The sequence below is a fragment of the Eptesicus fuscus genome, chromosome 13 (assembly GCF_027574615.1).
Source record: "Eptesicus fuscus isolate TK198812 chromosome 13, DD_ASM_mEF_20220401, whole genome shotgun sequence".
In the NCBI taxonomy this organism is placed as follows: Eukaryota; Metazoa; Chordata; class Mammalia; order Chiroptera; family Vespertilionidae; genus Eptesicus; species Eptesicus fuscus.
This window is the reverse complement of record NC_072485.1, coordinates 51,100,034-51,123,996: the sequence shown is the minus strand read 5'-3', so window position 1 is coordinate 51,123,996 and position 23,963 is coordinate 51,100,034. Positions and strand designations below refer to the sequence as shown.

The window sequence follows — 23,963 nt, the reverse complement described above, 5'->3', positions numbered from 1 at the left end:
TTGCATAAAAGCACTTGTGTGATTGTTTGAGGTGCAAGCTGGACTGACAAATGATGGTTATTCAGACTTGAGAGTCTGGCAGACATTTTCTCAACAATGAAGTGAGCCTGTCACTTCAAGGAACGAACACATCGGACAGCATTTGCAGCTAATGATAAGATTCAAGCTTTCAAGCAAAACTTAGAATTTTAGAAAACTTTTATCTGTCACTATGAATTTCATAGCTTTCTAATATTTAAACCCTTTTCTGATGAGACTGGAAGCGGTATAATGAATGTGATTTTTGACACTGTATAATGAAACGTCTCCACTTTTGGATCATCTGCATAAGTCAGAACACCAATATTTTCCAGATGACCAATGTATGATGTTACAAAATCATTCGTTTGTATCAGATCTACTCACAGTGCAAAGGAAAGCAATGCATTTTAATGCGATAGAATATGAGTTCATTAATATGGCTTTAATATTCTATGTTGTAATTATGCTTTAAGAAAGTAGAGTAGTCCCCTCTCCCTCCAGTCTGAGATTTTGCTTTCCATGGTTTCAGGTTCCTGAGCTCAATCACGGTTGGAAAATATTAAATGAAAAATTCCAGAAATAAGCAATTCATAATTTTTAAATTGCACACCAGTATGAGCAATGTGATGACATCTCCCACTGTCTTGCCCTGGAAGTGAATTATCCCTTTGTCCAGTGTATCCACACTGTGTACATTACTTGCCCGTTAGTCACTTAGTAGCTGTCTTAGTTATCAGATGGACTGTCGCAGTATCACAGTGCTTCTGCTCAGGTAACCCTTATTTTACTTAATAATGCTAAGAATTATTAAGAATAGTAATGCTGGCAATTCAGATATGCCAAAGAGAAGGCATAAAGTGCTTCCTTTATGTGAAAAATTGAACGTTTTCAACTTAATAAGGGGGAAAATCACAATCGTTTGCTGAGGTTGCTAAGATCTACTCTAAGAACTAATCTTTTACCAATGAAATTGTGCAGAAGGAAAAATAAATTCACACTAGTTTTGCTGTCACACCTCACATTACAAAAACAATATCCACAGTGCGTGAAGAGTGCTTAGTAAAGGTGGGAAAGGCATTAAACTTTACCATAGGTATGCATGTAGAGGAAGAAACATCCTATATGTTAAGTGTCCAGTCGTTCAGTTGTCAGTTCAACCAATCAAAGCATAATATGCTAATGCTTATGCTAAAGTCACTCAACTGCTCGCTATGAATGCACTGATCATCAGGGGGCAGATGCTCCCACCGGTAGGTTAGTTTGCTCCTGGAGTCCAGCTGATCTGGGCTGAGGGAACTGGGCTGGACATGCCCTGGAGCCCTCCCGCAGTCCTTCCCTGGCTGGCCAACCTCCCACATTCCTCCCCAGCCCCAATCGTGCACTGTGGGGTCCCTCAGCCTGGCCTGTGCCCTCTCACAATCGGGGAATGTCGGAGAGCCAGTTTCAGCCCAATCCCGCAGGCCAGGCTGAGGGACCCCATTGGTGCATGAATTCGTGCACCGGGCCTCTAATTGTACATATAAGGTTCAGTACAATCTGCAGTTTCAGGCATCCACTGGGGGTCCTGGAACATATCCCCTTTGGATAAGGGGGAACTACTGTACCATTTGCAGAGTTTTGGTGTAGTATCAAAGAAGATTATCTGTAATGATCTGAAAAGGTTATTAAAATATTCTTCCCTTTTCCAATTACATACCTGTGCAAGGTAGAATTTTCTTCATATGTAACAATCCAAAATATAAACCATGACAGGTCGAATACAGAGGCAAATATGAGAATCCAGGGGTCTTCTATTAAATCAGAGGTTAAAGAGATTTGCAAAAACGTAGAACAATGATACTCTTTTCACTACATTTCTTTTGTTTTGGACAATACAGTTATTTTCATAAATTTTGGTAACATGTAATAAGTTTATTATTGCTAATTCATTGCATGTTCCTTTTTACAAAGTAAGTAATATTTTTAAATTTCTGTTTTAATTTTTTCCTATGGTAACTATTGAGAGACACAACCCACATAAACAAAAGACTGTGGGAGTTCCCAATAGCTTTCAAGTATGTAAAAGGGACCTTGCCATTAAAAAATTTGAGGACGGCTGCTCTAAGATCCTTGCAGAAAAAGCAGTATTTTTGATGAGTAATTAATAAGGAGAGAGGGACTCCGAATTTATCAGTTTGCACTATTGTTGGGAAGCAGCATCATGGCTTTATTGGGCTTAATGGCAAGCATTGGTTATCAAGACAAAATCATCCCTGGAGACACAAAAGGAAAGTCATCTGTGATCGAATATTGGTAGAAATCACTTTTGATAATATCATTTTTAAAGCCCTGATTGGACCTTCTCTGTGCCTTTTCAGTTAGCTCCTGTCTCCTGAGTATTCAAGTCCTTTTCCTCCAAGGAGGGTCCGGCCCACACTTCCAGCCCACACTCCCTGCTCAGTATTGGCCCTGGTGACTAGATGTGAACTAGAAATCTGCCTCCCAGGTCATAGCGAATGCCACTCTGAGTTCAGCAATCAGCACACGGTACTTGGGAAGGCACCAGGCACTTCCAGGCACTGAGAATAAAAAATGAGCATGTCCTGGAGAACTTTGTCTGATGGGAATAAAGACTCCTGAAGAATAATTACAGTATGATGTGATAAATGCTCTTCTGTTCATAGTGACCAAATTTTTCCCAACCAAGAATTAAGACACACTCTGACATCTATCAATGGAAGCATCCTGAGGGACCTGGAATACATGTCTGCTATATTTATTAAGAAACTCCCAACAGCTCCACAGACATTCTGTACAGATTTGTCCTTGATTTGTCCCTAAGATCCAGAAACAATGGTCTGTACCTTTTAAATTTATTTTTTAATTCTGAGAAATAACAGTGTCAGAATAGAAAAGAGCAAGAAGCTCATTAGGATTACAAAAGATGAGTAATGGACCCCTAACATTTTGCCTATTGGTTGGTGGATGGGAGGCACTGGGGGAAATCTTTTCCTTCATACTTGTTCCAAGTGGTTTCCACCCCCAGGCAAAGAGCCCAAGTTTGTTCTCGCAGGTCTCCCACACCAGCAGAAGCAGATCAAGCTGAACACCAGAGTCAAGAAAATGAACTAGTAAGAGGCTCCTAAGAATCAAGCCTTAATTACATGTGGGTAAAATTAAACAATTGGGCTCTTGATCTGCCAAGAAATGTTGGAGTGCCGTCTGGGTGGGCTGTTGGGGGACCACGGAGGTTCTAGTCTGAACTGGGTCTTCTTAAGTTCTAACCATGTACCCTTTGCTCCCCCTTCCTTTGGGGGCTGACTCAAATCCCTCCCTTTAATCTCTTTCTCCCAGTCCCGCTGTTCTTTCCCAGCTGTGGCAACTCCAAAGTGAAATGAACAAGAATCAAACAATAAACAGAAAAAGCGTGCTCAATGCCACACAGGGACATCATGCCACCCACAGTTAGAGAGAATGGGCAACACTGGCTCTTAAAGGCAACCCAAATGAAAGGCAGGGAAAGAGGCCTGAAAACCCCTTTTGGGATCTTGGATCCACTACTTACATTTGACTGTGGGCAAATCATGATATTTCTCTGATCCCCAGTGAGTTCATCCACAAAAGCTGGTTATTTTTGAGACTTAAATGACACAATGTGTAAATGGCACACAGTAAGTCTACTCTTCACTGTCATAATTTTCACATCTTTTTGTGTGATTATTTGATTAGTGTCTGCCTCCCCACTAATCTCTGAGTTTTATGAGAACATGAGCTGTGTCTTTTTTTTTTTTTTTGTATATTCCATCGCTAGAGTTTTGCACAGTGGCTGGCACATGCTAGGCAGTTGTTGAGATAATTGTGTGAGAAAAGTGAGTTGTTAGAGTCCCACTTAAGGGTCTACTTCAAAATAGCAAGTTTGGGGTCTCCTGACAAGTCTCAAGGATTGGTATTGACTACCTGGAGCATGGTGTCACAAAGGATTCTAAGGTGGTATCTGGAGTCAGTAAGGAAAGGGTGTGCTGTAGACTACCAATGCCAGCAGTGGTTAAGGATGTTGCATATTTGTTGACCTCGGTCTGTGGAGTGAAGAGCGGGTCCCCTTTGCCAGCCCTTTCAAGCACAAAGACATCTATTGTATCGTTCGTGGATAGAGCCATTTGAGGAGGACTGAGGGTTACCACATGTCTGACCTGAAGATAAGCTGCATGACCTCAGGAATATTTTTTAAATCACAAATAAGAAAACACTTAGAACAATGCCATGCAAAGAAGCTAGAAGCAGACCTCTGTCTTGATGGATTCACTTGCGGGGAATGTGCATTTCATGAATCATTTGGCAGGAACGAGCAGACCTAACATACTTCAGCTACTGTATCCCACAACCAGACAGAACTCTGAGATTCACTTTTCCCAACCCGTAAAGTAGCTGCTCTACTCACGAGGATAATCCTTTGGGTGCGTCTTCTCAGACCAATTCCCATAAAAGGTGAGTCTGTACTTGGCAGTCCCACAGGCGCAGCAGTCTAGGATTGGTTTGTCCGTCACCCCATCAAACATGGAATCTGAAACAGTCAGGAAGGAAAGGCACCAAGTTAGGAAGCAAATGTGGGTCCTGATCTTGTCCTTAATGCCTGGGGAAAAACATATGAGGTGCAGTTTTCATTGATTAATAACACAGAGAACCAGGTCAGGACTTGGGCTATAAAGGATTCTGTATAGGTGCCTCTCAGTATGGCAACTATATTCTGCAGTAAATAAATAAATAAATAAATAAATAAATAAATAAATAATAATTTAAAAAATAGAACTTTTGCTCTAATCAAGTGAGGAGACCTGTGGGATCAAGAAGGCAGAATATTTGGGATGGAGGTTGTATTGAGAAACCAGAGATAAAACTGACTAAGTTATCCATTCTGGGCCCCAGTCTCTTCCCCAACCTCTCCCACAACACGATATTCCCACAAAATTTTAAGAAGAATATATATGTGTGTGTTTTCTCTAAGACATATCTCCTGGGACCAGATTGGCAGGACCAGAAGGAGTTGCTTTGAAGGAGTAGTGAGAACAGAAAGACGGAGACAGAGAGATAAAGGACTGCTGAAAATTATTTTTTTTAAAAGATACGCATATATAATCACAACACTTCTTATCAAGCTTTCAGAGGCTTTACTGGGAGGGGTGGTGGGTGGGGAATATGTCCTAAGTTCAGGTTTACTTCTGAGCACAGTGGCAGACAGGAAAAACTGAAGATTCTTTCTGCCCCTACTTTTAGCTGTGAATAGCTGATAAGTGGGGAAAGAGAGATTACATGAATAAATTCAGAATTTCCGATTGTCAAGCCCATATCCCTAACTGTGCATTGTTGCCCGTGGTCTCTTCTGATTCCTGCAAGATGAAAACAATGACTACAGCTGCAACTGGCTTCAAGTGCTTCAGTTTCTCTAGCGGTATTAACATAAATGTTCTCTTTTTTCCAAGTTGGACATTTATTCTTAAATATTATATAAAGAGCAGCGACAAAGAGTACAAAAATCCTTTGAGTGTAAGAAAGAGCATTTTACAAGTGTTCCATATGGAATTCACTGGGTTCGTTTGGTTTGAATATGCAAAATCAGTGATGGGTGGAAGAAGTGCATTCTGGGCTCCAGGATGGAGAAAAAAGGACGGGTTATTATAATAATAACTACACTGTATAGAGTCCTTATATGTGCTGATACTTTTCCATATATAGCTAGAGTTGTCCTAGCAATCCTAGGAGGTAAATACTTTAATTAACCTCATTTTACAGATCAGAAAACTGTGGCATATTAGGTAACCAGCCCAAGGTCACAGGGTTAGTGAGTGGTGCAGGCAAAACTGGAGCTCAGGTCTTTTTGAGACTGGAGCCCATGCTCTTTATTTTATTTTTATTTTTTATTTTTATTTTTATTGATTTTAGAGAGGAAGGGAGAGGGAGAGAAAGACAGAAACATCAATGATGAGAGAGAATCATTAATTAGCTGCCTCCTGCATGTGCCCGGACCAGGAATTGAATCATGATCTCCTGGTTCACCAGTCAACACTCAACCTCTGAGCCACACCAGCCAGTCTGGAGCCCATGCCCTTAATCTCTGCATACTATCTGTCTAGCCAAGAACTTTGGCTGGACAGATGTTCAGAAATACCAATGAGTGAAAAAAAAAATGTTTTTTAAAGGATAGTTTATTGATTTTTTTTTTTTTTTGAGAGAGCGAAACATTGATGTGAGAGGGAAACAAAAATCGGCTGCCTCCTACACACCCCCTACCAGTGATCTAGCCCACAACCTGGGCATGTGCCCTTGACTGGAATCGAACCAGAACCTCCTGGTGTATTGGATGACGCCCAACCAACTGAGCCACACCAGCCAGGGAGAGTGAAAATTCTTCCATGTGTTCCTCTCTTTGCTTTTTCCCTTACACAGCTCCAGGATTTCTAAACAGCCCTAAAGAAGAGGTCTGAAACCACGCAAAACAGAAATCCCTTTGTGGCTACTCTTTGTGCACTTGGAAGAGACCAGAGCATTGTCTGCGCTGAGGAACAGGCTCCCACTGCCTCATGCACAAGTTAACCCACGTCTGATTCCTGTATGAGCCACTTTGATAGTGGAGGGACACGCACTGTTGAATATATTTTGGGAAAGGTAGGATAAATCAATAATTCCTGAATATTTTTTTGCTTTTTACATTTCCATTATGACCAACTATGTTGTGAAAAAACTAAATTAGTTTTGAAAAAGGGATTCAGGGCTAAGAGGTACATGCTGGGGTTTCGATGGTGACTACCAGGCATTGTCAAATGAGGCAGCAGCAATAATCTCTCAAGAAACCAAAATAAGGCAAATTTGGAGCTTTACCTTATCCAAAGGGCTCTCAGGTCTATGGGTGGTAAACTTGACATGTATCCAGGAGTTCAAGGGAATACATTTTACAATAAATCTTTTTGAACTTCCAACAGAAAATAAGCTTCCACTTAAAAAGAAAATGTCGAAGTTTGAAACCAGAAACAGACATATGGTTTCCTACTGAGGACAAGCCTATTGAAAATGAACCAGGCTTTCAAAGGGTAGTGATAACAAGTGTTCACTTCCCTCCTCCACTCTGCCAACCACAGCAGGGCGTGCAACATACAGGTAACTTCAGGCCCTGCAGCGTCTCCGGAGCTGCCCGCTCTCCCCATTTCTACTCTCAGTCCAACAGCTTCCTTTTTCAGTGTTCATCCTTCACTCTCCATCCCTCGCCTTCCTCCTCCTTTTCTCATTATCCCCTTTCTCCCGCAGTCTCCTCTCTTCCCTGCTTTTCCCTTTACCTTCCCCTCTCCCTTAATTGTTTGTGACATGGATTTAAGGTGCGCCTGTGGATGCATATGCTTATTATGGGTCACCTTTTTGAATATTTTATGTGTTTCACTTAATTGTAAGTAGCTTAATGTTTTCTGTTTCTTTCTTAAAATAACGATTGCCATTGCTTTTTAGCTGTGCAGTTCTTAATTTTTCCCCTATGCATTAACAGCTTCTACTGGGGAAAAAATAATAGATACTTGCATCTCTCTCCCCTTCCCTGACTGATTTGATTGGACTCACCAAAGGATGTAAAGCCCTTAATGAAAGAGCTAGAGATAATTAAGTAGGCATACACATTTAAGAGAAATCCCTTTGCTCGATGCTGATGAATTAAAGACTTTCTTAACGTGATCTGCTTGCTAACTGATGAATTTCCTCATGGGTCTGCTGTCTCTGGAGATCATCTACAACTGTATCTAAAGATCCTACAGCTCTTCTCGTGTAATACTTTGAACAATAAAGAATTAAAAAAAAAAAAGATCCTATAGCCCAGGTTATGCTGGGCTCCCTGCCTCCCCTCTCCTCTATAAAGTTATCATTAGAAAGTGGTGTTTTAGCCCTAACCCATTTGGCTCAGTGGATAGAGCATCCGCTGCAGACTGAAGGGTCCCAGGTTTGATTCCAGTCAAGGGCATGTACCTTGGTTACAGGCACATCCCCAGTAGGGGGTGTGCAGGAGGTGGAGATGTTTCTTTCTCATAGATGTTTCTAACTCTCTATCCCTCTCCCTTCCTCTCTGTAAAAAATCAATAAACAATATATTTTTAACAAAAAAGTGGTGTTTTAAACAGGTGCGTGTTTAGTTATTATTTTTTCATTCAGTATTAATATTTAAAAATGTATTGTTGACACTATTACAGATGCCCCCCATTTCACCCCCACCTTTACCCACCTCCACCCAGCCCCCACCCCCCTCCCTCTGGCCATCACCACACTGTTGTCTGTGCCTGTGGGCTATGCATATATGTTCTTTGGCTAATCCCTTCACCTTCTTTCATCCAGTCCTCATCCAGTCCTCCCCCCAAACCCCCAGTCTTCTCCCCTCTGACCTCTTTCAGCCTGTTCCATGTATCATGCCATGTATCTCTGCTTCAGAAGCGATAACCAACAGAGATTTGCAATACCACTTTATTGACATTATATCGCAGAATTTTAGCATAGTCATAGCTTAGATAAGGATTGAGTTTTTGGGACGTGCACTTAGTTAAGGACTGCTATCAGTATGTGAGTGTCAGCCAAGGGCCTCCTGAGAACCCTCAAATCTGGGAGATAAGGTTGTCCTTGATAGTCAAACTAACAAAGCCATCCCCCAGTGGTTGCGATTAGCCATCTGTGAGTGGCCTGCAAATGTGTGATCCAGAAAACCCACAACTCCAACCCACGGGACTTCAATGGCATCTCATGGAGTCCGGGTAGGAATGGGATTGCCATTTATTTATTTAGTTAGTTAGTTAGTTAGTTATTTTAAAAACATATCTATTTTAAAAAAATATATACTTTATTGATGTTTTACAGAGAAGAAGGGAGAGGGATAGAGAGTTAGAAACATTGATGAGAGAGAAACATCGATCAGCTGCCTCCTGCACACCCCCTACCAGGGATGTGCCCGCAACCAAGGTACATGCCCTTGACCGGAAGCGAACCTGGGACCCTTGAGTTTACAGGCCGACGTTCTATCCATTGAGCCAAACCGGTTAGGGCTATTTTTAATGTTTTAGTTTATTCAATTTCTGGGACCCTTCACTCCATAGGCCGACTTTCTATCCACTGAGCCAAGTGGGTTAGGACGGGATTGCCCTTTAGGAATCCAGAGCCTCAATAGTTAAAATGTTCCCTTGTTTGGAGAAAAGCTGAGTGGACATGTGAACAATTAAATACAGGGAAGGAAAGCCCCAAAAGCCACATATGGTGATGCCCACCTGGAAAATGATCAGGGTCCTGACCCATAGGTTCCATTCTCTGGCCCCTATCCAATGGCAGGTATGTCCCTAATGCAGGTATCTAACCTCTCCCCGTTTGCTCTTTCCAGGCTTAGCATGCAACACCACTCCCCCCATGTAGTATCTAACTTCCGTTCTAGCTCATCTGCAGGGAAACATATGCTTCAGGATGCTTTGATCTACCAAAGGCAACAGTTCACGCTATTGAATTGGGAGGTAGGTAGTCCCTTTGACAGAAAGGAAATGGTTAAGGGCATTGGCTCTTAGATTCAAACCCTGCCCTCTACTGTATGATGCTGAGCAAGCCATTAATTTTTTCCCACCTCAGGCTTCTCATCTATAAAATGGGGATGATGTAATGGTTTTTACCATATAGGGTTGTGCAGATTACCTGCTTAAGGTCTGTGAAGTGCTTAGAATAGTGCCTGACATGTAGCAAGCACTCAAAAAAATTACCTATTCTTACAACTTTCCCAGAAGACCTTTATCAACCTTTCTTTTTCTTAATAGTTTATGATTTGCTAGAATTAAAGAGGATTATTTCTTCTCAAAATGCTAATGGCTTGAAATGCAAATAAACTTCTGCAAAAATGAATAGAAATGAGATAAAGATGTATAATTATAGAACATTTTCTATTTTTATTTAGTTCTTTAATGACTTCTAAACACATTCAGATGTTTAGGATCTTCATTTTTAACAGTAGATTAATAAACAAGCTTTCAGATACAGATAACAATAACTAATACTTACAGGTAGCATTTACTGTGTGCCAAGGAGGCATGGTATGATTTTACATGTATTAAGTCAGATGGCTAGGAAGGGCAGAGGCAGGCTTTAAACCCGGGTCAGATCTGAATCCAGGCCTCTGCCCTGACCTCCCCTGTCTACTTGGTCTGCATGGGCTTTGTTAGAATGCCTTCAACCCATGGAGAGGGCAATGATGACCTTGCACATCTAAGGACCAGATCCTTGAATGTGGTGAAATCACAAGGCCAATGCCCCCATGGCAATCCCATCTCCCTCTGTGCTTCCTTGGAGAAGGTTCCTCCATTTTGTCCGGGTACTACCCAAGTTTCTGTTGGTGATTATTCTGGAAAGCCATTAAAACTTCTTAAAGGTACACAATTGTGCATTCCTTAATTAAGTCCTGTGAATTATTCCAGGGAACCTCTTCAGAATAATCACTGTTTCACAAAAATAAAAAAAGACGACACCACTATAAGGTACATTATCTCCTACCCAGGGAACCAAGCTGGGTAATTAGAGCTTAAGGCGGATCCAATTATCCACAGCACACAGCCAGATTAAAAATTGGAGCTACGTGAGGAAGCAGGACCCGGAGGAACTCAGAAAGCACATCATCTTAATTCCCGAGGCCAGGTGTTTGGACTGAATAAGCCACCTTCCATTTATTTGGCTCTCTCCCACTGCATGTTCTTACCTTGTTCACAAAGTTTCTTGGTCAGAGAGCCCTCATCTTGAAAATAAATGATGCGTTTCTGTACGATGCTGGCCCTGTAAGGAAAGAAGACACAGTGCAGTGATGAGGATGTCAGGTCCTTGCCTGGCCACTGATAGCTGTGAGGCTTTGGGTGAATCACCTCAATTCTCTGTACCTCAGTATCTCCATTGGAAAATTGACAATAATAATACCTATCTCATGGGATTTCTATGAGAACTAAATAAAAAACTATATGGTAAGAGCTTAGCACATAACCTAGAAACCACTCAATAAATATTAGTAATTGTATTGCTGGTGCGGCTGCTAATATTAAAGGAAGAAAGTGAACTAACAGCATTTTCAATAACTTTTCTCAATGGTTCATTTTACTCTATATTAAACTATTGAGGCCATTGTAGATCAACCAAATTCAAATCAGATAAGCATTTCAAATCCTCTTCCTGAAGGGGAAAAAAGGAATTTAAAAATATATTTTGATTTGTTCTGAAAATGTCATTCTATATCTTTCCTGAAAGTCTAGACAAAACCGTCTCCTACATTCTGAACAAAGACAACTTCAGCTGTTATATCTCTCTCTTAAACATGTCAAACACAGACTCGTAGAATCTGGAAAGAATATTTTGAGGTTGAAAAATGACTTACTGTTGGCCAGCACATATTTTCTCTTTAATTAGACATGCTACTTCTCCTTTAACCCACCCAACTACTTATTTTGAGCTGGTTTCACAGAAGTTGAATCTCCAAACCCAGTGTTCCAGTAATTTGAAAGTCTACTATGTTTAACGCTGAGACAGTGCCAATGGATCTCCAGCCATTTCTATTGATTTTCTTTAGCAGTGCTATTTAATCAAAAGGTAATTTTTACTTTGATTTACCCTATTAAACAGGTAAAGGGAGCCCTTGACTCCATCCCAGCTGACCACACTGAACGAGTGATAGAGTCACACAATTTGCCCTGTGTCACATGATCTCACACCTAGGAATGGGGCCAAGTGTGCACAGATCTGCCGAGTACAGAGGCAGTTTTCTTGCTGGTCTGGGCCTGGGCCAAGATGACTTTCCAAAGAAACGTCTACTCTACACCCTGTCTTGCATAAAAGGCTAAAATTCAGACTAGTCTACATATGTCTTTTATAGTCTTTCCCCACCCAGGGGAGACAAGATGTTGAAATAAATGAATGAAATATGCTTCCTGTCTACACAAAGCTACTTTGATCATTTATCCATTCTGTTGACCATCAAGCAGAAAGTTTCCTCAGGCCAAGAGAACACTCTTGAGAACACTTACTCTCACCCCAGAGCCAGATAACAAAGCCTTTTATTAGTCAGAATATCCCATAATGCTTTTCAAAGTGTTTCCCACTGAGAAGGGCTTCAGGGACCCATGTGGAAGGCAAGGAGAAGGCTTAGTGGGAAGTATTCCAGGCCCCACATTCTTGCTTCAACCAAAGGCTCTATCCTCATTTCAACCAAAGCAGCATCCTCCCCCATCTGCCTTCTTGTTGAATATACTGGTATATCTTCAACAAATAGTTGTTGGAGGCCCATTTAGTGGCCAGACACTGGCCAGGGACACTGTCATGAACAAGACAGATGGGGCCACTTTTCATTCTGAAAGTTTACAGTATATGGGGTGGGCGGCAGCATCAAACAACTAAATCCTTACCTAATCATTTAACACAACTGTGATTAAGTGCTGAATGGAGAAGTCCACAGGCTTGGGAGAATATAACACAGGGGATCTAACCAAGCTGGGAAAGGCTCTCCCCAGAAAAGATGGCTAAGCACAGATTTGAAAGAGAAGGAATCTAACTAGGCAATTGGGAGGGAGAAGCAAGGGAGAAGGCATCCTTTGTAAAATCCTTGAAGTGGGAGGGTCAGGACTCATTGGAGAATCTACAAATGGAAAACCAGAGAGGTGGTGTGAAACGAGCTGGAGAGTGGGCAGAACCACATCATCCAGAGCCTACAAGGAGATGGTGTTTTACTCCAAGCTTGAAGAGATATTTGAAGAGTGTATCCTATGGAGTGAGATGATCAAATTTGCTCTTTTGAAAAAACTCTTGAGTCAGAGAGTAAAAATGGGTTGGTGTGTGGTTGCAGTATACAGAGCTCTCATGCCAATCAAATTTTGTCTCAATAAAATTCTCTTGTCAAAATAGTTTGATAACCCCTGATGTACAGGATAAATATAAACTTACTATGGTATTTAAGGCTTTTCATAAAGTTTCTCCCAAACATCCCTCTGGCTTCAATTATTGCCATTTGGTGCCATGCTCCCTGGGTTCCAGACATTGAAAAGTTTATGCCACTTATCTGAACACTTTGTCCACTCTCCCAGGTCCTTGTCTGTGCTGTTTTCTCTCCCCAAACCCATCTTTGCTAGTGTCTATAACAAATATTTTTCATTTTCTTTCTCCTGCTGTAAATATGAGAACAATGGCAAAGTCAATGACTTAAAAGCATGACCTCATTTTGAAAAATTAAATCATCCTCAAATTTTCCAAAAATGTGATTGCAAAAATTTGGGAGTCCAGAGATAGAAAATATTTACTTCCTATAAGAGGTTTCAGTTTCCTTCATCCTTTGTTTTCTAAAGTCTAAGGCGGCTCACTCTCTCCTTTTGAGAATAGTGGTAATTTCTGAGCCCCTACACTGTGCCTGCTTGTCCCTGTGCCATGGAGGCCCCTTATGTACTTATCTCATATATCTTATGCTTTACATATATTAAAGGTCATCAAATTCCTCACCCCAAACCCTTGGGCTAGATGTGTTTTTGAATTCAATTTTTCAGATATTAGAAAGTTAAGATGGCAATATGCCATTAACATCCCCATAAGCAAACACATTACTATGCTGCTGCAAAATGTAAGAATATTTATACTAAGAGGGTAAATAAAACTATAAGGAGCTTCATGTCACTTTAGGTCAAGTTTGGCAAACTTATAAAAATGCTCATTTTCAGAGTGATTACGATGAGGGCTTATGGCTATTTTCACCCTTATCTTCCAGGTGGGAATGGCAGAGGTTAAATTAACATGCCTAAGGTTTTGAAGTTCTTTCTGTCTACCTCCAAAGTCCACAGTTGGTCTCATGCTCAGAGTGGTTGTAAGGATTAAAGATTAGGTAGAAAAAGTACAATTGCCCTGCGAGGTATTATAAAGTGCAACCCCCAATTAATTTTCCTTGGGTTGATTTTCCTTGGATCATCTCGTGGAACACACTGTGGAGAACTGAGATTTTGGTGGGCCTGCCTGGAGCCTGGGCTGTGATCACCATGAAAAGCCTGAGCATACATCTCCATGCCTGTGCTTGGCCAGCGCTCTGTATCATGCCCTTTGGATTTCAAGATCAGTGCAGATCAAATGTGGTATACATCACATGAGGTTCTGATCTGGCCGTGGTGATTTGGCCTCATCCTGATCCAATCCTATCCAAGCCATGTTCTATATGTGTCTTCATGGTCTTATACCTCTGGGCCTCTGTCCATGGGATTTCTCCTGTCCTTCTTCATTACTCTACAACATATCACACACACACACACACACACACACACACACACACACACACACACTCACACTCACACTCTCACACTCTCACACTTCAGTTACCTACCTCATACTGAACTACATTACTTCCCAGGTTGATTCCTTGACTGGTTGGTCTTCCTATGGGAACCACAGCCACAGCCTCTTGGGTTTTTCCCACCACAGCATTGATTAACCTATATTATAATTGCCTGTTTACTTTTCTATCTCCTGTGCTAGATTATTATATTTTTGAGAGCAGGAACTGTATCTTACTTATTTCTATAGACATCAGGAGCATTGCAGTATTGGGAGAAGAAACGGGATCGGGGAAAAGGAGAGAATTTGAGATTGAGCTGTCTGTAGGATATGATGGTGGTCTGTCTAGTGGGGAGTTTGACATAGGGACCTATAACTCAGGGGAGATATGAAGGGGTGGGAAGTGTGGATATAGAGGTTACTGAGGCAAAAGTAAAAGTTGAAGCATGAGTGGCTGATGTTACCCAGGAATTGTATACAGAGGAAGAAGCCAAGCTGCGCCCAGGACTTTGAAGAAGACCAATGCTCACCTACCAATATGCCAGCAGAGACCAAGGATACACTTGATTGCAGAAGATGTTTCTTTTATATTCCCAGGAAATGCATTTCACTTTAAGTCTGTTCGCATCGAAAGTATAAAACTCAGCTAAGATTTATAAATCATATTATCGTTCAGGAAAATAATAGCTTTACAAGATGAGAAAGCTGTTAGTAAGAATTCCCTTAGCATTTCAAAATGACAAATTTCTCCCATTCTGTGTTGCAATTTGGCCGTCCTATTGCACAGCATTTCTATACTGATCTACTGAATGCTCTCTTATCACGAGAGAGTGTGTTAAGGAAATCTAAATTAAATTTCTCAGTGTGTTAGCTTCTCAAACTTTGGAAGATTGAGATTCTAAATAACTTAATCATTTTAAAAGTTTTCTTTTAAACCTAAAGTGGAACATTTCCAGAAACGCCAGTGGGAATCTCTTGGATGCTTGGCCCTTTTCTGTCTGAAAGGTTTATTTATTGGCTGTTCTTTTTCCTCAGGGAATTTGCCTGTTGGAGTGAAGTTAGAGTTTGCTAAGTTGTGGATTTGTCTAGTGTTGAAAGGGCCTGGGATCCCTGCTCTCACTGAAAAGGGATAGGAAGACCTTATAAACTAAAGGACTTGGCCATTAAATGGCTTAAAACTACACATGGGTCATCAGTGGCTGGGTCATTGCCATGTAAAGATCATTCATGCAAGGTCCTTACTACATGCATGTTGTGAATATTTAGTGTGTGGTAGCCATTATTGTTGCAATGGTTAAACCACCAGTCCTTAACAAAGCACCTGGCACACTAACATCCTATATAATAAATGCAAATTGACCATCACTCCAACACAAGATGGCCGCCCCCATGTGGACATAAGTTGGCCGTCACAAGATGGTTGGCAGGGGAGGGCAGTTGTGGGTGATCAGGCCGCAGGGGAGGGCAGTTGGGAGGGATCGGGCCTGAAGGGGAGGGCAGTTGGGGGCAACCAGGTCTGCAGGGGAGGGCAGTTAGGGGTGACTGGGCCTGCAGAGGAGGGCAGTTGGGGGCAACCAGGCCTCCAGGAGAGGACAGTTGGGGGGTACCCAGGCCTGTAGGGGAAGGCAGTTGGGGGGAACCGGGCCTGCAGGGGAGGACAGTTGGGGGGGACCCAGGCCTGCAGGGGAGGGCAGTTGGGGGGAACCGGGCCTGCAGGGGAGGACAGTTGGGGAGGACCCAGGCCTGCAGGGGAGGGCAGTTGGGGGGAACTGGGCCTGCAGGGGAGGACAGTTGGGGAGGACCCAGGCCTGCAGGGGAGGGCAGTTGGGGGTGACCAGGCCTGCAGGGAGGGCAGTTGGGGGTGACCAGGCCAGAATGAGAGGGCAGTTAGGGGTGACCAGGCTGGCAGGAGAGGGCAGTTAGGGCAATTGAGCCAGCAGGAGAGCAGTTAGGTATTGATCAGGCTGGCAGGGGAGTGGTTAGGGGCAATCAGGCAGGCAGGCAGGTGAGCAGTTGGGAGCCAGCAGTCCTGGATTGTGATAGGGATACCAGATTGGAGAGGGTACAGGCTAGGCTGAGGGACACACACATGCACAAATTTCATGCACCAGGCCTCTAGTATTTAATAAATAGTAGCTATTGTTATGATTGATGTAAGGTCTGTCACCTTCCCTTGTGGAGATAGGAGTGAGGGGCTACCCTGGTTATCTGCTCTAGGCGGAGATAATGAATGGCCAAAATGAAGCTCGGCTTTGTGGTTTCCAGGTTATTCTAGTCAATCCTCTTCCCAATTCCAGTAAAATTCCTATTACTGAACGTTTCTTGGAATACATTACAAAATTTGTCTATGATCTCAGGGATGTTTTCCATAGAAGTGATCCAGTTTGTAATAGGTATCATCTACTTCCTTCTACCATGAAAGAACAACTCTGTGTGAAGACCCAGGAATAAAATATTAAAGTCATAGTGATGGTAATATCATCAGGAATTGAGGTTATCTGCCTTATTTCATGTCACAAGGATGCCAACTGCTACCCTGACCATGGTCTTGTGTTAATTAACAAATACTTATAGACGCTTACACCAACCTTTTATATGGCTTTAGGTGGATCTCAGGACAGGGAGCTCTGTCCAAGAGTTAACAGACATTCTGGTAGCCCATAATAAGGTGCCCATGGGAGAAAAAAAGTGAAAGCTTATCTGCAGGGTTCTGTCTAACACACACACACACACACACACACACACACACACACACACACACACGAAGTCCATGTCTGCCCAATAGCAAGGCCACAGTCCTTGCGTGAGGTTACAAAACTATTGATTCAAAGACTGGTATAGCCATCTATCATTACTGCAAAGAAGCAATTTTAGTAGCTGCCTTGAGATTATTCCTTCTTAATTATCACTCATTCATAAACCATTTACTAGCACTTCTTTTGTGATGGACATTTTGTTAGGAGCTGAAAATGTAAAGATAAATAGGAGATGTTGCCTTCTAGTAAGGAGCAGCTAGCCCAGTGAGGAAAAGAGAGAAACAGGAAAATGAAACAGGACCTCAAGGTTGAGCACAATAATGGAGGAGCCAAGGGAGGGAGAGGAGCAGAGATTAACTTCATCTTGGCAAAGCTCCAGGAGGAAGCACGATGGTGGCCCTGAAGGTCTGAACTGGGAGAGAGGCAGTGGAAATAGAGAATCCAAAAGGCATGTTGTAGGAAAGTGTATAAGGACTGAGGAACTTACTGGATCTGGGGCAGAAGGAGGAGATTGAGTACAAGATATTTTATTTCTTTTTTGTTTATTTAACAATTAAGCATACATTTAGCCATTAAAGATAGTGGTCAACTGTTAAAAACAAAACAAAACACAATTAAGCACTCTTCTAAGTCCTTCATGGATATTAACTCATTTCATCCTCCCAACAATGCCATGGAGTGGTCCCTGATATTATCCCTGTTTTACAGATGAGAAAAGTGAGACAGTGGGAGGTAAGTAAACTGACTTCCCATGTACAAACCCCAATGACTATTGAGAGGAATAGAATGGTGATGCCAGTGAATGAAACAAAAGACAGAAGGGACAAGGAAGAATTTTTTTTTTGGGGGGGGATTTTTATTGAGATACTTGTAGACTCACGTGTAGTTATAAGAAATACTATGGAGAGATTGTACATTTTCCCCAATGGTAACATTTTGCAAAATCCAGTATAATACAGGGTAGGGCAAAAGTAGGTTTTCAATTGTGAGTGCAGGAAACACAGAGTTTACTCTTGGATTATTATTTATCAATTATGGTATTATTTATGTATTTGTATTATAACCGTAAACCTACTTTTGCCACACCCTGTATTACAACCAGGATATTGACATTGGTATAATCCCCCAGGCTTGAGTCTGGCTATAAATAGGCTAGACGAGGGCCAGATCATGCCATTCAACTTGCCTGTGAGCTGCTGCACTCTATGACAGAGCACTCCCAAATGGCTCTCAGAGCACACAGTGTATGTTTGAGCCCCAATGGAGAATCATCCATAAGTGCTCTGAGGACTCAGAGGTAGAAGGCCATCCCTGATGGGGATGAGATAGAGGAAGAGGTGAAGTGGGAGAATTACTGGCAGGAAGGAGGTCAATCAGGATAATACGACACTGGGGGGCCTGGAGTCCCAGATACTGAGTCTGTAACCAAGGACGGGCTCTTTGAAGCCGTTAGAGGTGCACAACAAAGAGTCTCTTGGCGGGCACACTGTCCTTGGGCTTTGGCCTCAACATCCTCTGCTCTGAGCAGACACCTCAGCCTGAACCCGGAGCATCAGCTTCACATGGTGCTCCATGTACTCATGCAGCTTAGGATGTGACCGAACCTGGCCAAGAGGTCACGCAGGTTCTTAAGACCACAGCCCATTCCCAACCTGGTATGGCCATTGGATTTCTTGAGCTCCTGATTCACGTCACCAAACAAAGTTACATCTACAAAGCCCCAGTTCTAATTTTAACGAAAAATGAGAAGAAAATTAGTTTTAGCGCTCAGTGTATTTCTTCTTAGAATCACCCCGAGGATGACAAGTTTATTGTGGTTCCATTTTCTCTTAGTACTGTCCAATTTCAGACCTTATCATTATCATATATCTTGTCAATGCTATTATGCTAGAATTTAAAAATTTACTCCCTCCCCTGCAAAATCCAATGGAAAATTAACAGTGAGGCATTGATTTTCATATTACAAGAGAGGCATAAAAACAAAAGGGTAAAACTGGATTATGGCTTAAAAGAACTAATTTAGATGTGAGAGGCATTAAAACCAAGAAGATATTCATTTACTCATGTTTTTGTAGAACAGAGTAGGTGCCACAAAGCTGCGTGAGGAACCAGAAGTACAAAGATGAATAAGAGTGGGTGTGACACCAAATAGTTGACAGCTTGATGTGAGAGAGAGATATGTAATCTGATGAATCAATATGTAATCTAGTGCATAGCAAGCACTAGAGTCTACCCAATATCCATTTCTTCCCTTTGCCATGCCTACAGGACCCTCATTTTGGGAGGCATGGTACAAGGTAATCACAATATCCTGCTCTCACTTTCCCAGCCTTCCTTGCAGCTGGGGAACGGGAGTATATGACCCACATGTGGCCTCAGTAACATAGGACAGGTTTGCAGGATATAGAGGAAGTTTTGCTTTCCAGATAAAAGAAATTGATGAGTCACCCTGGCCCGTCCTTCTTTTTCCAGTCTTGATTACAGATACAATGTGTGAAACATGACAGCTATTTTGTGACCATGAGGAAATGGCCAAAAAAAATCACAGAGACACTGGCCCTGACATCTTTTAGGTGCTGAAACAATACCAGCAGTCACCTACCCCTGGCCTTCTTGTTATATAAGAAAAATAAGCCTCTACTTGTTGAAGCTATTACTATTAGTCAAGTTTTTAAATGAACACTGCTCTCAAAAGCATGCCAACTGATAGAAAGAAATATGAACCAAGCACTGTGGGAGTACAGAAGAGGGCAGCCCAAATAGACGGCAGGAAGTACTCCCAGTTGTGGAGTACGTGTTGTTGGCCTTATATACCAGGTCAACAGGTTGCCCTGGGGAGCCACTATAGGACTTAGGAGTGGGGGCAGGGACAGTTTGGTCAGAAGAATCTTGGAGTAGGACACTATGAACGAGGCCTTAACAAAGGGCTTGGATTTGGTGGGGAGGAGGTCATGTTGCCCCTTGCTGGGACTTTTCCATCAGGTGCGGCGGACAGGCACCTGTTTGCAACGACTAGGAAGAGAGCAGGCATGCCTGTAAGCACACTCCACTGTGAAGAGGGACGTGGCTGTAAGGGGAAGGAGAGCGGGTGGGGAGTTTGATAGGAAAACACAGGCGAGGGAAATATTTTTTCTCTGGAGGAGGATTTCACATGCCCGTGTACCGTGGCTGAGGAAACAGTGGAAATCCTTAGGGGCACCTGCTAGATCACAGGCTGGAAATTTGTCATCCATTGGAAAAAAAATCTTAAATAAACTCATGGACAAAATAAATAAACTGCAGGAAGTAGTCCCAGTTGTGGAAGCCCTGACAGGTAGGCAATTCTGGGTAGTAAACAGGGCCATTTCTCATGTCCTATAATTGTTTTAAACCACTCGAGCTTTTCCCAGCATCTTTGCACCCTTACCGGGTTCTTCTCTCTGGCTTACATTATCCATGGCATTTCTTAACCTTGCAAAGAGATATGAACTTGGAGGGAAGGCAGTATCTTACAATATATCTTGAGGCCAAAATATCTTTCTCCCTTAAGAATACAAAAACGTAAGGTTTTATGTCCCTGAAAAATTACTTTAAAAAAACAAAACACAGCCTTAGCATGTTATTCAGCATATAGCAACATGATTAATGGTACCTGGGGTATGACTAATCAAAGGACGGCTGTCGGCTAGATTCACTGTTTCTGTGATATTGTTGAACCCATGATTCTTCTGTCTAATGTCTCATATAGTTAAGCTGCTGGTCAGCCCCTGCCTCGCTTTCTCCTCCAACTTCTTCACACCTATAAACCCTCGGCAGACTGTGAGCCCCAGGACTGTGTCTTCTTCCTCATCAGGCACCTGGAAGCTAGCAGAGGATCTGGCCAAGGCTTACTGAACCCGGAGTTCATACTCTGGGGTCTGCAGCTGGTTTCAGGATGAAGGGATTTTGTGGGATGTGCACAAGTGCATATTTCTGGGTAAGAGTTCATAGCTTTCGTCTGCTTCTTCAAGAGGTTCCTGACCTTAAGAACCACTACTGGGTCTGAAATGAATGACAGGAAGTATGTGACATGGTATGGCTGTCATTCCGTTTAATACAATCTTCAACTACGATCTATGCTTTACTAAAGATGAAGGTTAAATTTTTATTCCGAGCACCCAGGGCTTCAATTGCATTCTCTCCAGACTGTGCTCTGATCAGAAATAGAACCTGTCTGGGCTGGAAAACAAGAAATAGAAAGCGGAGCATTGCTCCTGGGTTTCTCGGGTGTTCCTTGCTGAGAGCTTGCTGCTCTACGCAGGGTGTGGGTGTAATCAGTCACCCCACCCCCTCCTTAGAGAGGAAATGCTGCCTTCCCCGCTGCTTTCCAGTCATTGCTCCCTGCAGTTGGTCCCACTCCACCGTGCCCTCAGCTAATCCCCTGTCGGTGGGTTCCCTTAAGCCAGCGCTGGCAACATCGTCCCCTCGGGTGTCAGGAAACAGTCCAGGTGACAGAGCAATGTCCTGAAGCACAGGCCACCAGCTCTTCTTTCCATTCCTCAGAGAGCTTCCTTGACTGTCACCTGGGATTCTGCAGTGGAAATGGGAGTTTCTTGGACAGTAGCAGACCTGTGTGTAGGGAGAGGCAGTGAGGGTTAGGGACTGGGGGGAGGGTGGTTATGGTTTTTAGCTAGGGATTCATGCTCCCTGAATGGGTTTCTGAGGATTCTTGAACTCCTGAAGAAAACGCACTCAAAATGGGAAGCACGCACATTGCTTTGAGGAGAGATTCTACAAGAACCAGTGCCCTACATTGGGAGCCATGATTTCATGTCTCTTAGTATCTGCCCCAGTCCTATCCACCCCACTCTCAGGAAGGACATGCATGGAAGATTAAGTGAAGGACTCCCTGTACAATTATTGCAGTCACCTCCCAAGGAGTCTCCTCTCCTTGCCAACCCATTCGATTTACCTACACTCTGCTGGGGACTAATTGTCACCTCAAGCACATTATCACTTCATTTCACAGATTATTAGGCAGCAATGGCACCCTAGTCCTAATTATCCCATCTCCCACCTCTGCCCCATCCCAGCCCACTCCACCACAGAGTCTTGCACATAGCAGGTCCTTTCTCACTTATCGATTGCAGTCCAGACTCTTGTCTAAACATCCACAATTCTGAACACCCAGATACAAGCTGCCTTCAAGATCTGTCACCCCACTGACATCCCCTGAATCTTCCCAAATACCTGAACACAGTCCTGCCTTATCACTGTGTGCAGATCATGTGTCCCATGGTCCCTCCTGGCTTCTGCTGATGCTACTCAATAAATTAGGAGTGTACTTCCGCCTCCTCTGTGCCTAATCACACCCCACTTACCCGTCACCACCTCACTGTCTCCTCAGTCTCGTTGGGTTTCTACAGCACTGCTGGTCTTCACTTTCCATTTGGCATTTGGGCATTGGTTATTTGTGATCTTTGCTTGAACTTGAATATCTTGTATTACCACTTAATGTGTTTACATTGTGTACTTCCCTCTGAGTTCTGAACTCTTTCAGGGAAGGGGCCTTGTTTGCATCCCTGTGGCCCCTCTAACACTCAGCACAGTGTCCACCATGCAGGAGGTATTGAAGGTGTGCTGATATGATATATTTTCATACACTGACTTTACTCATCATTCAACTCTTTTATATTCAACCCACAGTGTTGAGTGTCTACCACAGGTCCTCACTCTGGCAAGAAGCACAAGCTCTTCGGTATTAGCAGTGGCACCTGGAGAGCAGGTGAACAGCAAACAGTGACTGGTCTGAGTCACGCAACATTTCCTACTGCACAAAGGCCAGTTAAGTCTGCTTTGCCTTAATCAAGCGAGGCTGTGTGGCTGATGGCAAAGAAAAATTATTCTCCAAAGGAACTATTCAGACTGAATTCAAAATCCCTTCACAATGTTGGGAATGAGCAGGATGTTAATATGTCTGCCAGGAAGAGGTTAAACCAAGGAAGGAGCTTTATGGAAAAGGGAGTTGCTGGTTTCACAATGTATTCCACTTTGCTTATCTCTTGAGTTGACACACAAAAAAACCCCAACAACACAAAAAAAGGCCTACATTTTTTACTCCCGATTCGCCCCATTTTCCTTCTTTACAACATCTGCACTCCTCTTATAGCATCTGACCTCATCCTAATGTCACATAAACTTATCAGAGGTAAGCCATGATCATATGTGACTCCCAAGAGTTCTGGAGCAATGACATGAGCCACATGTAAGCCACAAGGTCTGGGCATGATTTGCCCTGTTTTCTAGTCTTTCTCATAGGAAATACTTTCATAGATTAGAAAAAGAAGAAAGGAAAGGATGGGAGGGAGAGAAGGAGGCAGGGAGGAAAAGAAAGAAAGAAGGTCAAGAGGTCTCGTTTTCTGAGTAAAATATGTGGGCGAGAAATTAAAGGAACCTCATTATGATGCAGAGTAGAATACAAGTGACTAATTCTTTTTTTAAATACCTAAATTAAAAAAAAATCGCACTAATGCTTGAGATGGGGGACTTGGGAATGAATCTGGAGCCCCTTATCCATATTAAACAAGGTACTGCGAATCTTTTTTCTTCTTCCATGTAGGCAAGGAATAAATGAAAATCCAACAAATCAATGACGGTGTCTATCCTAAAGGTGACAGAGTCACCACATTAACATGTCACATATCTCTGAGAGATGAAGCAGTGCATGTGTTCCCACGGAAATGCTTAGAGCTGTCACAGAGTAGGGATGGAAGTTGAGGTGGAAAGGGAAGAGAGGGAAGGTGGGGGAGGGTAGGCTTCAATTGCCTCATCTCTAAGTGGGAACAAGAGTAAAAGCAGATGGTAACCACCTCCAGAGGGCAGCACAACAGACGTCCTCAAAGACCAAATATTTTCCAGTGT

The 23,963-nt window shown here is 42.8% G+C and overlaps 1 protein-coding gene across 1 annotated transcript in view; it reads right to left on the bottom strand.

The window, feature by feature from the left end:
• The window catches only part of SPON1 (spondin 1), a 256,888-nt gene that overhangs the window by 144,899 nt on the left and 88,026 nt on the right, over positions 1-23,963 (bottom strand). Inside the window, exons 4-5 of the mRNA XM_054724749.1 lie at positions 10,742-10,815; positions 4,439-4,561 (exon numbers count right to left, since the gene is read on the bottom strand). Of these exons, the coding sequence (XP_054580724.1) occupies positions 4,439-4,561; positions 10,742-10,815 (197 nt within the window). The remainder of the gene's footprint in view (positions 1-4,438; positions 4,562-10,741; positions 10,816-23,963) is intronic.